This window comes from Gymnoscopelus braueri (genome assembly GCF_963280865.1).
Source record: "Gymnoscopelus braueri genome assembly, chromosome: 21".
NCBI classification, from domain to species: domain Eukaryota; kingdom Metazoa; phylum Chordata; class Actinopteri; order Myctophiformes; family Myctophidae; genus Gymnoscopelus; species Gymnoscopelus braueri.
In genome coordinates, this window is record NC_137623.1 from 791460 (window position 1) to 810124 (window position 18665).

The window sequence follows — 18665 nt, forward strand, 5'->3', positions numbered from 1 at the left end:
TGACAATGTTTGGTTCTATAATGTAATGTAGGATTTGGTAGCACTTGCTATGCATCCCATGTGTATAACACATTATACACACATTCTTAAAAGATATTGTAATGCTGATCATATTCCTTTATGATCATATTTATAAGAGCTTATAAATAATCATAATGCTTTATAACAATAACCATAATACATTATAAAGCTTATTATAATGACTTATAAGTTCAAATATAAATGCATTGTATTATGCTTATAACAAGTGATGATTACAGTTATGCATATTCATAACAACGTATAATGCCATCATAACACATTATACAGCATGTTGTAATGACTTATGTCAAGTATCATAATACTTCATTATTGCTCCCCACTTTGTAACACTTGCTATGCAACCCAAAATTAATTCTCATAGTTATAATCCATTATAATCAATTGATAATGCTTTATTATCACTGCTATAATGCACTATAATGATGACAGTTATAATTGATTAGAAGTGATAAAAAGGCGTTATAACAGTGATGAAAATGCGTTATGACAGTGAGTATAAGGCATTTTAGACATTATAATACAGCATTAAATGATCATAAAGTAACAAATGGCCACTTATAATAACTTATGATCATAGTGTAATGCATTATAACAGTAATTATAATGCATTATTACAGTGATTTAAAGGCGATAAAAATGTAATAATAACACCTTATAAAATTATCAGAATGTTACAAATGTTCACTTTATATTAACTTATAATCACAGTATAATGCCTTATAAGTGATAATAAGGCATTGTAATCGCGATAATAAAGCCTTATCAAAATGATCATAAAGTAACAAATGACTACTTATAATAACTTAATATCGTAGTATAATGCATTATAATAATTATGACACATTATAACAGTGATTATTAAAGCATTATCAATTGATTATGATGGATTATAACTATGATAATTAATTTGGGATAGCAAGTTTGGCAGCAATTATGAAGTATTATAACACTTGATACTTATAAATCATTATAAAAGGCCTTACAATGTGTTATGGTTGTGGTTATAAAGCATTATGAGTATTTATGAGCTCTTATAAATCTGATTATACAGGGTTATGAGCAGATTATAATGCCTTATAAGTATGTTCATGATGCGTTATACACATAGGATGCATAGCAAGTGCTACCTAGGAGGTATATAGGAGGGTAGATTTACTGTATATACAGTATAGTTAGTAAAGAAAAAACAATTTGAATTTCACAACAGCAATGCTCAGCCCAGTGCAACACAACCCAAAGGAACAGCTGCATCTGTCTCAGGTCAGTGCTGTTTAAAGTCATTTTTTTTGTTCTAATAATGATGGGTCATTCCTACTATTCGGTGCCATTTCAGCCTAGTAACTTCAATAAAAAATAATAAAATGTTTGTTTTGTATGATTTTGTTTTCATTGGACATTAAACTTACATTACACTTACACTCAATTACCTTACATTGCATTACATTACAGTTAACATGTTTCTGATAATGGTAGCATGTAGCATTGTTGCATCAGACATGTCAGATCATGCTGGGTAAACATGGGTCCTCAGGTTTGTACAAACCAGCTGGAATAAAGTAATGTAAAGTAAGCAAAGTCAAGTATAAAAGATCTGGACAAAAATATAGTAATAATAATGTCAAGTGAAAACATTTTGTTATTCATTATGTTAACACATCATGCCGATCGAATAATTTCCCTCAATATCTAAAGGAATTGCTTTGTTCCTTACAGATTTCCTGGTGGAAACAAAAATGCATACATATCCCATTACACACTACCAAGTCAAGCTTAAAACAAAAGTTGAGGACCCATTTGCGTGTGTACCTCACGGGACAGTCCAAAGGGCGGATAAGAAGGATTATGAAGAATGTTACACGCGTCTCACAATCGCACGTGTGAATGACACAGAGATCAGTAGGTCACCTGAGGTAACACAGATGGAGAGGAAGAAAGCAGGGCAGGAGATCCAACTCAGTGACATCTTTAAACACCCTTCTGGACAAAACAAACGCATGAGAACAGTGATGTCCATTGGCGAAGCAGGAGTTGGCAAAACCTTTCTCGTACACAAGTTTGTCAATGACTGGGCAAAGAAAAAAGATCAAGAACCCCATCTCACATTCGTGCTCCAATTCCGCCAGCTCAATTTGTTCAAGGGGCGAAAGTTTAGTTTGGCTCAGCTAATTCATGAATGCAACCCCACATATGAATGCATCTCAGAAGAAGCTCTTAATGACATCTTCACCAAGCTGCAGACGTCAGGAGAGACTAATTACGACAAGAGTCCCTGCAAAGTTCGGTTTGTCCTGGATGGTCTAGATGAAAGCCACATTACCTTAGACTTCAAAACCCACCCTGAATGCTCTAAGGACTTGTCCAAGGCCACCTCACTGGAAGCTTTGCTGGTCAACCTCATCAAAGGGAGACTGCTTTGCTGTGCTCAAATCTGGATAACCACACGCCCTGCAGCAGCCAAACAGATCCCTGATTGCTTCGTTGACGTGGTAACAGAGGTGAAAGGATTCACTGATGAAATGAAGGAGAAGTACATCTGGAAGAGAATCGGAGATGAGAAGCAGGCCAGCAGAACCATTTCACACATCAAAGCATCAAAGTACCTCCACATCATGTGTGAAACCCCAGTCTTCTGTTCAATCATTGCCACCGTTCTGGAGGACGTGTTGAAGACAGGTGCGAAAGGAGAGCTTCCCAAGACCGTGGCTGAGATTTACAGCCACTTCATCTTTGTCCAGACAAAGAGGAAGTGGCTAAAGTATGGTGAGAATCAACAGAAACTCACAGAGGCTGATAAAGCAGTTCTTCTGAAGCTGGGCATGCTAGCGTTTGAACATCTGCTGAAAGGCCGCCTCATTTTCTATGAAGAAGACCTGAAGAAATGTCATCTTGATATTAAAGAGGGTCCAGTGGACTCAGGACTGTGCACAGAGATCTTCAAACCAGACAGTAAATTCTTCCATGAAACCGTCTACTGTTTTGTTCATCTGAGCATCCAGGAGTTTCTGGCTGCAGTTTACCTGTTTGACTGTTTTACACAGAAGAACATGGAGGTACTGAAAGCATTCCTGAACAATGATCATTTCAACAGCAACAGTTCCCTGTCTGACTTCCTGAAAGCTGCAATTGAAAAAACCCTGCAGAGTGAAAGTGGCCACCTGGACCTCTTTGTCCGCTTCCTTCATGGAATCTCACTGGAGTCCAACCAAAGAGTGTTAGGAGGCCTGCTGGGTCAGACAGAGAACAGTCCAGAGGAGATCCAGAGAACCATCAACAACCTGAAGAAGATGGATCCCTGCAGTGGCTCTCCTGACAGCTGTATCAACATCTTCCAATGCTTGATGGAGATGAAGGCCCACTCAGTAAGTCAGGGGATCCAACAGTACCTGGAGTCAGGAAAGGAACTCTCTGAGACCCAGTGTTCAGCTCTGGTCAGATTGGTGCAGATGTCAGAGGAGGATCTGGAGGTGTTGGACTTGCAGAAATGCAACACATCAGGGAGGGGGCGATGGAACCTGGTCCCAGCTGTGAGGAACTGCACAACAGCCAGGTTAGTAGTCATTTAGACTGCCCTAGCGTGTCTGATATCTGGCATAGAGGGGTGGGTTAAAAATTTCCGGAGAAAATTTCCTTGAGATCCCATTGGTTCACCGATCTGTCCGTCAGCCCCGTCGAACACAACATTTGGAGCGACGCCCACTGCACTCTGGTTGGTTAGGGAAATGAAACACTTCCTATACCCGGAACACTGACTTGCTGGTCCAGGCTTTTTATTTGAGCAAAACTAAAAAATAAAAGCCTGGAGATCGAGGCTAGTAGTCACGTGAATGTCAGAGCACCATTAACTCATATACTCCTTTCATTAAAAAAAAAAAAAACACATTCAGAGAGAGAGAGAGAGAGAGAGGGAGAGAGGGAGATGAAAGAGGAAGAGGAAAGAGGGAGGGGAGGAGGAATGAGAACATCATTATAGTTAAAACGACCGTCATCAATTCAGTACAGTGAGACCCTCACTTCATGGTTCAAACAGTATAGTGATAGTATCATAGTGTATTTATTTGTGTGTGTGTGTGTGTGTGTGTGTGTGTGTGTGTGTGTGTGTGTGTGTGTGTGTGTGTGTGTGTGTGTGTGTGTGTGTGTGTACGCTCGCATGCATGCTGTGTTTTTCTTTTGCCACGCTGTAGCTTCTCTCATTCCTTTCTGCGCTCCACTCCTTTATTATTAATTTATTCATTCATTTATCAGGACAGTTTCTTGTGTGATATCCTCGTCAGATCACTCACTGGCAGTTTGGATGGAGTGTAAGGTTCCATATGTACACTCTCAGAGTTACAGACCTGTAAGGGTCCATTTGGTTCCATTTGTCCACTCTCAGAGTTACAGACCTGTAAGGGTCCATTTGGTTCCATGTGTACACTCTCAGAGTTACAGACCTGTAAGAGTCCATTTGGTTCTATGTGTACACTCTCAGAGTTACAGACCTGTAAGGGTCCATTTGGTTCCATTTGTCCACTCTCAGAGCTACAGACCTGTAAGGGTCCATTTGGTTCCATTTGTACACTCTCAGAGTTACATTAACACTGAGAATTTTATTGTGTGATTGGCGGAATATGTTTCTCATGCTGGTTCTGCTTTGTGATAATTAGACAATACATTGATTGATATATACTCTATAGCAGTGGTTCTCAACCTTCTTCATGTCAAAGACCCCCAGAATTAATTTGTATTTGGCTACGGACCCCATTCTGAAAATAAGTTGTGACAGGGACCCCCATACAAGATTTGTCTTGTTAAAATGGTTTCTTTGCAAGTTTTCCTTTAAATATCAGATCTACATCCTACAACGCATCACATTGTGACGCGTTGAGCTTGTAGATCGGCTATTCTCAAATAGCCAATGTACAGAATATAGGGTTAATGTGGTCAAACTGTGATGCTACATTAACTCATCTTGCTCCCTGGAACCCCTGTGTGTGTGTGTGTGTGTGTGTGTGTGTGTGTGTGTGTGTGTGTGTGTGTGTGTGTGTGTGTGTGTGTGTGTGTGTGTGTGTGTGTGTGTGTGTGTGTGTGTGTGTGTGTGTGTGTGTAAATAGAACATGGTTCCACACAGAACAAGAAGTCAAGTCCTCTCTGTACTATTTACAAGTGTCCTCATTATCATGAGAAATGGATCATACCGTTAGTGAAGGGGTGTACAGAGGATGGTCTTTTAAACAATGAGCTTGGTCATAACTTAGGTTTACAAGTTACTTAATACATCAATGCAAGTTCCATGCTGTAGTTTAGAGACAACTTTCCATCTGTTCTTACTGACATCCTGTTAATGTCTGAAGAACCAGATAGTAGATATTTTAGGTGCCTTTCACACACAAGGTTTGCTTAAAAGGTTCCCATCAAGGACCAAAATGTTTACATTGTTGCATTTTGCGTTTGGTCTGGTTAGCATTCACACAAAACTTTGTTAAGAGAACCAAAGTATGTAAACAAATGACATGCGGTCGTACAAGCTGTTCATCTATTGACAAAACATTTCTTCACTTCACTGCCACAGAGTGGAGCAACAGCAGCGTGTTGTGATCGTTTTTATCATTTAATGTTTGTATTCTAATCAAATGAGAACAGTGGAAAGTTATGAGCACATTTCAGTTAAATATGTGTTAATCACGGCTGCTTAATTACTTGGCCAGAAAAAAAACATTTCAGGCAGCACCACAGGGAACCTCCTTGACAGTGCACATGAACTGATCCGTTTTGTTCATCTCTGATTTTACATTTAATCTGTAATTACAGACTTGTTGGCTGTAACCTCAAAGAGGAACACATTAAGGTTGTGGCTTCAGCTCTCAGCTCTAATCCTTCACATTTGAGAGAACTGGACCTGAGCGGAAATGTCTTGGAGGTTTCCGGACTAGAACTCATCTGTGCTGGACTGAAGAGTCCACATTGTTGTCTGGACATTCTCAGGTCAGATTAATGTACAATCTTTATTTTGATCTGTATCACTTTTGTTATAGTGAGTGATTATAATGTAGTTATGATGGTGGTACTTTATTTGAAGAGTGTGGTTAAGGTTGAAATCATGGTAATCCACACTGACCATAATATTGATAAGATACAGTGACTAATGTATGTAGTATTTATGCTGAGATACTACATTTAAAACCTAAACACCTCTGGTTACACTATGAGTGGTGTTTTGTCAGACTGTCATCCCCTAGTTTTGAATGGTATTTATATTAAGGTTAATTCTTAAGTGGTGTGAGTATTCATTGTAGTAATACAGTTTTCACATACTGTAGATGGCCATCCTTGAAAGGCTGTTCAGGTAGAAAGTAAGTAAGTAATTAAGTAGTAAGTTTTCCTCCCTAGTGTGTCCATTATGAGTGAGTGTGTTTATCTCCTTCCTACAAGAAATATCTTTCTGAACTCTGTAGCTCTTAATCAGTGCTGGATAACTCATGTTATTATTATTATTATTATTATTATTATTATTACACTTATTATTATTATTATTAAGTGAAAGTAGCAATACCACCATATAAAAATACGTAAAAGGCCTGTATTCAAAATATCACTTGAGTTAAATGGTGCATTTATATATGCACCATTTAAATAACCCCCCCTCTATGTCTCTGCGCAGAAAGGTCCTAGGTTTACATTCCAAGCTGTAGCATTTGATTGCCTTGAAATATATCAAATTTCATAGGAAACCACTTCGACACTGAAGCTGGGGGAGCCCGGGATCGAACTGGGAACCTTCCGGTTGCCGAGCGGCCGCTCTACCCCTGAACCACTGCCGCCCCAAAGTCTTGGCAGTATATAGTTAAAGTACAAAAGTATTGGCATCAAAATATGTCATATATGATTATATATATGATTATAAATTGATAATAAAGAAAATCCAGTCCGGGGTTTTCTTCCTAATAAAAATTGTAAAATCAGCAGGAAGTTAAAAATTGTATTTAAAAAAAAAACAGTACTGGGTTTTGTGATGTTCTATATTGTCCGAATCAACTTTGAGTTTGTTTGTGCTAAAAGAGTGACTTTGAGAGCTGTTTCAGCGTACAAGACAAGTTCAACTAATGTATCATGTAATGAACCATAGTTATTCATCTTAAAGCAGTTCATTGTAATGGACACTAGAGGGAGTATCTCACCTCAGAATAGAAAGGGGTGGGAGCATAGACATATAAAGGTAGACGCCTCCTTCGGCTCTGAGGCATTGGTATCTCGGGCGCCTTTTTAGAGTAGGCAAGCTTCCGTGTGTGTCACAGAAGGGGGGCGTTCGGTAGGCCAATCAGAGGCAGGTGGGGGCGGGTATTTTCGTAAGAGGCAGCCGCGCAGCAAAAGTCAGTTAGACGCGTTGTGATTGGCCAGTAGTCTATGCGCTGTGATTGGCCAGTAGTCACTTTGAATGGTAACTTGCCTACTCTAAAATGGCGACCGCGATACCAGTCGCTCCAACGAACTGCAGAGGCCAATGAGGTATCTAGGTTTCTATATCTATGGGTAGGAGGGTGTTAGGAAGTGATTTAATGGGTGACGGAACATGTGTGTGAAAAGTTTGGAACTAAAGAGCAGGGACTCCATACTGTGCCTGTTCATCTAATTACAAATTACGTGTTTTTACCGAATGGTGTTAAAAATGAAAAAAAAATAAACAAAAGGTTTTTGAAAAACGTTCAGAACCCAAGATATCGTGATCCGAAGATTTATTGCTCCATTCACTTCTTGGTTAACTTATTACTTAAAAAGGCTGTATCTCTGCTCCTGTGTACTTTTTTTTTTACTATGTATCAATAGGTCAAGACATGCTATTTTCAAAGGCAGACTTAATTAATTAATGTCAATGAGGTCACGATGACCTCTCTCTCTCTCTCTCTCTCTCTCTCTCTCTCTCTCTCTCTCTCTCTCTGATTGGATTCTTCATTTAGACTGAAGAACTGCTGGTTGTCAGAGAGATGCTGTGAAGTCCTGGCCTCAGCTCTAACTTCTAATCCCTCCCTCCATCTGAGAGAATTGGACCTGACTCTAAACATGGTGACTGAGTCAGGAATGAAGACGCTGCTCTCTCTCGCTGGGCTGAAGAATCTCAAGTAAGTAGACTTGGGGCACTGTTTACCGGGAGAACCCGTTACCCGCTATTTGTGGGTAATGTTTGCATGTAGGGGCGTCACCCATCGCTATTTTACTATGTTCTGTCAAGTGCAACACGCAGCGCTGCCTCTAAACACCTGCGCTACACGCTAGATTATTCACAGGTGTGGTTTGGGCGTTACATTAATCAACCACTATGCACAGGAATTACGCACAACGAAGTCTTTGTAATGGTGTCGGCCCACGGCAGAAGAATCCAATTAACTATTCTTCAAGAGACATAAAGGTGGCCGCACACACTTTATGTCTCATGAAGACTAGTTATTTTGTTACATTTAAACAAATAAGAGTATCGGTTTACATTCCCTTTAAGACCAAGGTCACACCAAGGTCACGCTACATGCAAAACGCAGTGCTATGCTATGTGCTCTGTCTGAAAGAATCTGAAAGACCCGTTTCGTTTAATGACTATAGAGATGCTGTGATTTGCAAGAATCTTTGACAAAATTTGTAAGAGTACTGTCAAAAAATATGTTTTGCACAAAGCGGCCTCCTGGTGGCGCTATAAAAGGCCCATGTGAAAAAATTTGGGGCAGAGGTTCTGCTGTGGCATCCAGGGAGTGTGTGTGCTCAGTTTCGCTGCGATCAAGCCAACGGTGCCGGAGATTAGCTGTACACAGACAGAATGACACACAGACACACGGACGGACACACGGACGGACACACGGACGGACGGACAGGGGGCAAAACATACTCTCTCGCCATGCCTTTCGGCCTGGCGGAGACAATTAACACCCACATTCTGCTGATTACATAACTTTAAATTACAGCAATTGGTTCAGAATTGTGCAGTGAGTTTGTCAGGATGAGCTGCCTGGTCAGGATAATGTTAGGAGAAACACTGTAGTGTCAGGTAGTGGAGACGTTGTGTTAGACAGACATTGATGCATTGTTGTTGTTCTACTTCCTACAGAGTGACACATGGTGGAGAAGATCGGTTCAATCCTCATCTCATTAAAGGATGTGAGTATCTGTCAATATTAACATTTTATACATTGATTTTTAGGGCAGATTCACACATACTGTATAGTTTGGTAGACTCTGTGTGATTCAGGGGTGTAGTTGGACATCAAGAAACTCACCGTCATTGTCTTGTCTTCTATGGGACAGTAACTATGAAGCTGGATTTAGGGGTTAATGAAGTAACTTCAGGTGAAGCCCTGTTTCAGAGTTAGTCGTTAACTTCTTATCGGGTACATCACTATGGTAACATCCTGCATGCAACAGATCAACACATACTACCGTCTACTGACCAATCAATTCTCTTTGGATTACTGTGGAGCTCGGTGCGCAGTACAGTTAACAGCCACTAGAGGGAGTTATCTCTGTCAGCTTGCTGAGCTGTGGATCAAAGACATTTCATTGTGCTTTTGTACCCATGTCGTCCTACAAGCAGAGATTGATTGAAGGCTATTTGTTGTAGCTATGAAAAAAATAATACAGGTTATAATTTTCTTCTTTCTCACGACAACTTCACTGCTCATCATTACATGTACAACACTTAATAATTCATCTAATTGAGTTTAATAACAGGATTACATTTTGTACAAGGCAGTGGTGTTAAACTGGTTTCGGGGAGAGGGCTGCAACCAGTCGTGCGGTCGTGCATGTGGGCGTTTACTTACACAGCTGTCATTTGGCTTAGTTTATTAGCCTGTTGTCTCAGTCACTGCTATAACTTTACAACATTTGTATATTATTAAGAAGAATAGATACTTTAATTATTGACTTTCATTATTGGTTAATAGGCAACAGGAAATATCATATGAGAGGTGATACATACAATATAATTTGTACAAACCTTTTTTACGTAGGCCTACTTTCAACAATCAAACTCAGTTAGGCCTAACTCAGTTTGTTGTCTGTTTTATTGTGTGACACACGCCTGAACAGTCACAACGCCTGATTTGATGTTGGGTGTGTGTGTGTTGGTCATACACCGTAGCGACGCCCCTGGCTGAGAGCTTAAGTCAGACAATAGAATTATGTGGGAGTTTGGAATGACAGAAACCCACTCATTCACTTGTTCGCACATTGTGAGCTTGTAGATCATCTTTTTTTTTTTTTATAGTAAAACATAGCCAATCTACAAGCTCACAATGTGTTGCTTAGAGACAAGTTGTGAGCTTGTAAATTGCCTATATTTAAAACATAGCAACATTAGCCGATCTACAAGCTCAAAACCCCTTACATCATGACACCTGAGCTTGTATGTCAGCTATACTTCATGAAATAGTCTGTATATTTCCAACTAGTATCCCGGGTGATTTGGACCCCAGGCGTTTAAAAGAACCAGGCGGGTATTTGCAACAGGCTTTTATTGACTTATTTATTTATACCATTATTTGGTTACAGTTCCTGTCCAGCATGTTGTTTTAGTGAAACATTACTGTATAAGACATACCGTTAATGTAAACATATTACAAGCATATAACTAAACAACAAGATATACTGTACGGTACTTTAAACAAGAGGTACGGTAGCCAAGGCATCAACATGCCAGTAGTTACAAGATACTGTCTGTAAACAAGACGTAAAAAGATCAACATGTAGTGAAAATATTGTCTACGGTATACTGTAATAAAAGAAAAACATTAAAAAAACAATAAATCAAAGCTTCGATACATCTTAAATACCGTAAAACAGTGCATAAAATAAAGTGATGGTATCAAGTACTGTATCAAACTGTTTACAGTATAGTGTATAAAACAACAACCTCACCACCATCACAACAACACAGCGGCAACAATAATACTGAAGCTCAATGCCACTCATCATCATCATCATCATCCTCTTCCTCATCATCATCATCATCTTCACACACACACACACACACACACACACACACACACACACACACACACACACACACACACACACACACACACACACACACACACACACACACACACACACACACACACACACACACACACACACACACCTCACTCTCTCTCTCTCTGAAGGGAGACTATTCCAGTGATGGGATGCTCTAACAGAGAAGACTGTTTTACCAAACACACTCTGTCTGAATGGTACCTCACAGTCTCCTCTGGTAGTTGTTATGTCTGAATGGTACCTCACAGTCTCCTCTGGTAGTTATGTATGAATGGTACCTCACAGTCCCCTCTGGTAGTTGTTATGTCTGAATGGTACCTCACAGTCCCCTCTGGTAGTTGTTATGTCTGAATGGTACCTCACAGTCTCCTCTGGTAGTTATGTCTGAATGGTACCTCACAGTCCCCTCTGGTAGTTGTCATGTCTGAATGGTACCTCACAGTCTCCTCTGGTAGTTGTTATGTCTGAATGGTACCTCACAGTCCCCTCTGGTAGTTGTTATGTCTGAATGGTACCTCACAGTCCCCTCTGGTAGTTGTTATGTCTGAATGGTACCTCACAGTCCCCTCTGGTAGTTGTTATGTCTGAATGGTACCTCACAGTCTCCTCTGGTAGTTATGTCTGAATGGTACCTCACAGTCCCCTCTGGTAGTTGTTATGTCTGAATGGTACCTCACAGTCCCCTCTGGTAGTTGTTATGTCTGAATGGTACCTCACAGTCCCCTCTGGTAGTTGTTATGTCTGAATGGTACCTCACAGTCCTCTCTGGTAGTTGTTATGTCTGAATGGTACCTCACAGTCTCCTCTGGTAGTTGTTTTGTCTGAATGGTACCTCACAGTCCTCTCTGGTAGTTGTTATGTCTGAATGGTACCTCACAGTCCCCTCTGGTAGTTGTTATGTCTGAATGGTACCTCACAGTCCCCTCTGGTAGTTGTTATGTCTGAATGGTACCTCACAGTCTCCTCTGGTAGTTATGTCTGAATGGTACCTCACAGTCCCCTCTGGTAGTTGTCATGTCTGAATGGTACCTCACAGTCCCCTCTGGTAGTTGTTATGTCTGAATGGTACCTCACAGTCCCCTCTGGTAGTTGTTATGTCTTAATGGTACCTCACAGTCCCCTCTGGTAGTTGTTATGTCTGAATGGTACCTCATAGTCTCCTCTGGTAGTTATGTCTGAATGGTACCTCACAGTCCTCTCTGGTAGTTGTTATGTCTGAATGGTACCTCACAGTCTCCTCTGGTAGTTGTTATGTCTGAATGGTACCTCACAGTCCCCTCTGGTAGTTGTTATGTATGAATGGTACCTCACAGTCTCCTCTGGTAGTTATGTCTGAATGGTACCTCACAGTCCCCTCTGGTAGTTGTTATGTCTGAATGGTACCTCACAGTCCCCTCTGGTAGTTGTTATGTCTGAATGGTACCTCACAGTCCTCTCTGGTAGTTGTTATGTCTGAATGGTACCTCACAGTCTCCTCTGGTAGTTGTTTTGTCTGAATGGTACCTCACAGTCCTCTCTGGTAGTTGTTATGTCTGAATGGTACCTCACAGTCCCCTCTGGTAGTTGTTATGTCTGAATGGTACCTCACAGTCTCCTCTGGTAGTTGTTATGTCTGAATGGTACCTCACAGTCTCCTCTGGTAGTTGTTATGTCTGAATGGTACCTCACAGTCCTCTCTGGTAGTTGTTATGTCTGAATGGTACCTCACAGTCTCCTCTGGTAGTTGTTATGTCTGAATGGTACCTCACAGTCTCCTCTGGTAGTTGTTATGTCTGAATGGTACCTCACAGTCCCCTCTGGTAGTTGTTATGTCTGAATGGTACCTCACAGTCTCCTCTGGTAGTTGTTATGTCTGAATGGTACCTCACAGTCCTCTCTGGTAGTTGTTATGTCTGAATGGTACCTCACAGTCCTCTCTGGTAGTTATGTCTGAATGGTACCTCACAGTCTCCTCTGGTAGTTGTTATGTCTGAATGGTACCTCACAGTCCCCTCTGGTAGTTGTTATGTCTGAATGGTACCTCACAGTCTCCTCTGGTAGTTGTTATGTCTGAATGGTACCTCACAGTCTCCTCTGGTAGTTGTTTTGTCTGAATGGTACCTCACAGTCCTCTCTGGTAGTTGTTATGTCTGAATGGTACCTCACAGTCCCCTCTGGTAGTTGTTATGTCTGAATGGTACCTCACAGTCTCCTCTGGTAGTTGTTATGTCTGAATGGTACCTCACAGTCTCCTCTGGTAGTTGTTATGTCTGAATGGTACCTCACAGTCCTCTCTGGTAGTTGTTATGTCTGAATGGTACCTCACAGTCTCCTCTGGTAGTTGTTATGTCTGAATGGTACCTCACAGTCTCCTCTGGTAGTTGTTATGTCTGAATGGTACCTCACAGTCCCCTCTGGTAGTTGTTATGTCTGAATGGTACCTCACAGTCTCCTCTGGTAGTTGTTATGTCTGAATGGTACCTCACAGTCCTCTCTGGTAGTTGTTATGTCTGAATGGTACCTCACAGTCCTCTCTGGTAGTTATGTCTGAATGGTACCTCACAGTCTCCTCTGGTAGTTGTTATGTCTGAATGGTACCTCACAGTCCCCTCTGGTAGTTGTTATGTCTGAATGGTACCTCACAGTCTCCTCTGGTAGTTGTTATGTCTGAATGGTACCTCACAGTCTCCTCTGGTAGTTGTTATGTCTGAATGGTACCTCACAGTCCCCTCTGGTAGTTGTTATGTCTGAATGGTACCTCACAGTCTCCTCTGGTAGTTGTTATGTCTGAATGGTACCTCACAGTCCCCTCTGGTAGTTGTTATGTCTGAATGGTACCTCACAGTCCCCTCTGGTAGTTGTTATGTCTGAATGGTACCTCACAGTCTCCTCTGGTAGTTGTTATGTCTGAATGGTACCTCACAGTCCTCTCTGGTAGTTGTTGTAACTGCCCCTCGGCCTTGTAAGTATGGGTAATGATGAGACAGTAGAGTTTCATACTGATGCTGTTTTATTCTCTCCGTAGCACCGTGAAAACTATGAAAAATATGACAAATGTACATGGATGTCAAGTCACAAAATACAATAGTCATTCAACAAACAGTAGACCAAAATAAGCTTAAACTTGACAACAAACAAATAATATACATCTTAAATGGGCAAATAGGCAGTCTTAGGACAATAACACATCAGTAGGCATGCAAATAACCTTTGTATAACAAACCTATGCCTTAGGTAGACTTAAGACTTAAGACACAAGACTGTTGCATTCATTATGCATTGTTACATTAAAGCAACAAAAAACGATATTTTTAAATGGAAATAAACATACACTCTTGGCACACTATGAAATGTTCATCTCACAAACCTCAATCCGCCTTCCAAGGGGTGTTAAACATGAAATAGACTGTATATTTATAACTTATATCTCAGACAGAAGTTCGTTTTGAACTGGCTGTCGCCATCTTGGATTTATAGAACCTCTCGCGAGATTCCCACAACGTGACTATATAGTGACTGAATGTACAGAAAAATGGGGAAACACTGCCACTCAGTGGACCTTTTTGTGAACCACACACATATAAAACAGTAAAAAACGTAGCAACAAAATCACACACCATGGCATCACAAGGGTAAATAAACAGCTATCAAATCAATAAAGATGGACAACTATAACTGTATAGCAAATATTGAAAACCCCTTTGGTTGGTGGTCATTTACAGTTGTTATGTCTGAATGGTACCTCACAGTCCCCTCTGGTAGTTGCCCTTGTTGTTCTGTCACCACTTTCTCTTCGCTCTATGAACTGTTTTAGTGGTGGAGGTGCAAGCCCATTTAAAACCTTAAAAATGAGACAAGCATCTGCAAAATGTTTAAAGCTATCAAACTTAAATAAATTATACTTTTAAAAGTATTGGCTATCACCTCCCGATCTAGAGTTAAAGTTCCATTCACTTTAAGTTCATATTCCTTTGTTTTCTGATCCTTATTTCTCCCAGTTAATGTATTAAGGGTTTCTCAAATCAATTTCCCATTTCCCCTTGCATCTATTACTTTAATAAAAAAATAAGCTTTTGCTTTCCTTAAATTCCTTACTACCTTATTTCTAAGACTTGTGAAAATCTGCCTATCACTGCTGTAACCTGATTTTAGTGATCTCTTTAGTGCAAAATCTCGCTCTCTCATCTGCTGCCAGAGGGCGCCATTGAGCCATGGCAGGGTGTTCTTTTGTCTAGGTTTACACAGAATCTTCTTTACAAAGGGTGACACTACTCTGTTTGTAGTTTCCACAAAAATACTGCTGCCACTCTCTACATCTTGACTACACAGTAGATTAGACCAATCAGTTTGTTTTAGAGCCCTATCAAGATTTTTGGAATAATCTGGTGAAAGGATTTAGGTTTTGTGGTATTGTCAAACCGTTTACTGGTGAGTTTCCTCACCAGTAATGTGAATGTGTAATGTTATGGTCAGACATACCAGTTATCAAATGATATGATGTTGTTATTCTCTCTGGCCTATTTGCAAACATTAAATAAATTTGTGTCTGTGAGGAATTTGTTATTCGTGATGGACTTTTCACCAGTTGAGTGAGATTGAACTTGTCTGTTATCTCCTTAAGTTTTTTCCTATCAGATTTGTTAGTCCAATTAAAATTCAGATTACCAAAAAGTAAAAGTTTATTATTACTATCACATTCTTTAAGCATAATATGTAGGTGGTTATAAAACAGACTGTTGGTTGAAGGTGCTCTATATAAACAAATAACAATAAAATACATTTCTGGAGACAGTGTAATATTCAGCCCAATACATTCAAAATCTATTGCATGATGTGACCATTCAATAAGACTACACTTAATTGTATTTTTAACATATATTAACCCCCACACTTTCCCCCCTATTCTATCCCTCCTAAACATGTTATACCCAGGAAAATGAATAGCTGCCACTGAAGAAGTTTGGTTTAGCCATGTTTCTGAAAGACATAGAAAGTCCAGGTTAGAGTCAGACAGCAGGTGTTCCAGTTCAGTGTTCTTTGCACGGACGCTACGGATATTTAAATGTCCGCCCAATAGTCCCTTTGTTTTGGACTTTGGGTCCCAGATAATTTTTGCATGATTAAGAGTTGTGAAAATGTTCGTCTTGCGGTATTTCTTGATCGCTGGATTTAGTCCCTTTAGTTTTTGTTTCTTGGGGCGCAGTGAAGATGTCACGGTGGGTGTTTGGTACTCACCACCACCACCACCGCTGTTTGTCTGTGGATACAACAAGCATCCCACGCCGTACACCTTTGCGGCCGCAGATACGGGTGGAACCACTGCCTGCACCCTCAGCTCGTCCAGCGGCGGAGACTGCGCCACGCCAAGAGCAGCCATGGCTGTCTGTGGATACAGCAGGCGTCCCCCGTCGCACGCCATCACAGCAGCCTCAGCTACAGGTGGAACTGTGTGCGCCCATGGCGCCTCCAGCAGCGCAGATTGTGCCACGCCATGATGAGTTTTCACTCCTGGCGTAGTGATTACGGACATATCGACCAAGGCACCCCCTCCACTGCCGTCAACTCCCCGCGTTTGCTGGTGTCTCCCGCTGCACGCCTCCCGGCCGCCGTCGGTCAGGTGAGGTCCTGGGTTTGGATGGTGGATATCACCTGCCAGCAGGAGAGTTGTTAGTAAGTAGAGGATCACTCGCAATGGTCGCTTTGATCTCTCTACTCTCCCTGTCGAACTTTTATGTCTCGTTGTTGGTGGAGTGGCGTGGCCGTTGTTTAGCAGAGTGGAGTAGGTTGCGTGTTGGCTCCATGTATTGAGAGCGATATCTCTGTGATCAGTCCGGTTTGAAAAACAGCAACGCACAGACAGTAGGACTAACACGACCACATAACATAGAACAAACGCTCTTTGAGCAACGTCAGAAGTGGTCTGTCGCTGCAGTATATTAGCTTTGTGTGTATGGTTGAGACACAAACCGGGTTGTTAAGTTTGGCGTGTTTTTTTGTGTGTGCTCCAGCAGCACCTGCCTGACTGCCGGTCCGCACCGCCATCTTGCCATCTATACTCAATGGTTTTCTCATGGAATGAGGTGGGTCAGGGGCCCCAGGCCGAGGAGAGGTCAAATCAGGTTGTTTTGGGAGGTCTACAGTAAAGCTTAGTCTTTAGTGACATTGAGATGTTGGAGAACCAAGAGTTAGCTATAGTCACAATGACATTGAATGAGGCTCCAGATAGAGTCTTGAGAGGACTTTTGTTGACAAAACAGGAAATTCTGCCCAAACATCTTTGATTTACTTTTTTGATGCCATGTTTTCACCTGTCAGTTTGTTGTCATTAATAAAGTCCTAATAGGTATTAACCTCTTCTTTGCTTGAGATTACTATATCATCAACTCTGACCTTGAAATCATTTGCATTTATATTACTAAGGGAGTGTTTGGACCCAAACAGAATGGATGGTGTTTTATGAAGGTGTAATGACAGTTTGTTATCAGAAAGACAAGTACGGAGTTCAGAACTGACAACTTTTCATTTCATATTTTAATTATGCTAATAAGTTAGACAATAAATCAGATCATATGAAATAACTTAATAGTATTTTCATTATTTAATATTTACTTTTACTTCTGCTTGAGTCATTATTTAAAGTTACAGTTTTTGATTACTATACTCTGTCTGTCTGTCTGTCTGTCTGTCTGTCTGTCTCAAAGAACCTTCTTTGAACCATTAACCACTTAAACCCCTGCATCCCATGTTGACATGTCTTAATATGTGAACATTCATCTAAAATAGCAGATCTACAAGCTCACAACGCATCACGTTGTGACATGGCTGTGAGCTAGTAGCAGTGGTGGAAAAAGTGTGTTAACTTAAGTAAAAGTATCAATACTGCAATGTAGAAATACTCAGTTATAAGTTAAAGTCTGGCATTAAAAATGTACTTGAGTAAAAGTACAAAAGTATTGGAATAAAATTATACTTAAAGTATCAAAAGTAAAAGTACTCATTATGCAGAATGTTTGAAATGCAAATGTCTGAAATGTATATAGGGCTGAAGTGGTTAATGTATGTTTTGTAATGATAATCAAAATCCACAAAGTAACTAGTAACTAAAGTTTTCAAATACTTGAAGTAGTGAAGTAAAAGTACAATATTTGCGGACCTTTTAGACAAAAGTATTATAACTGAGTAACTGTGTTGTTTTACATTCTTTTGCCTAATAAAAATCTCAATCAATCAATCAATCAATCATACTTTTACTCCACTACAATTACATGAAAACTTTAGTTACTAGTTACTTTGTAGATTTTGATTATTATTACAAAACATATATTAACCACTTCAGCCCTATATACATTTAAGCCATTTGAAAATAGCAGATCTACAATTGTGAGCTTGTAGATCTGCTATTTTTATAAGATTTTAATACATTTTATACATTTGAAATCTTGTGAAATGGGATATTCTGCATAATGAGTACTTTTACTTTTGTGCTTTGTACTCAAGTATATCTTGAATTCCGGACTTTTACTTGTAACAGAGTATTTTTATATTGCAGTATTGATACTTTTACTTAAGTTCCCTGGACCCGGGTCCTTGGGGGGGTTCCAGGGGGTCCCCAGCAAAATGTTTAATACAGCATCACAATCATTTTAACTCCT

General features: G+C 40.4%; 1 protein-coding gene across 2 annotated transcripts in view; it reads left to right on the top strand.

Moving 5' to 3' along the window:
* The window catches only part of LOC308077344 (protein NLRC3-like), a 41069-nt gene that overhangs the window by 19789 nt on the left and 2615 nt on the right, over positions 1-18665 (top strand). The window contains exons 6-10 of one of the 2 annotated variants that reach the window (XM_080417992.1): positions 1250-1302; positions 1756-3589; positions 5830-6003; positions 7974-8135; positions 9110-9159. In XM_080417992.1, the coding sequence (XP_080274118.1) occupies positions 1250-1302; positions 1756-3589; positions 5830-6003; positions 7974-8135; positions 9110-9159 (2273 nt within the window). The remainder of the gene's footprint in view (positions 1-1249; positions 1303-1755; positions 3590-5829; positions 6004-7973; positions 8136-9109; positions 9160-18665) is intronic. The other variant, XM_080417993.1, reaches the window with a different exon arrangement.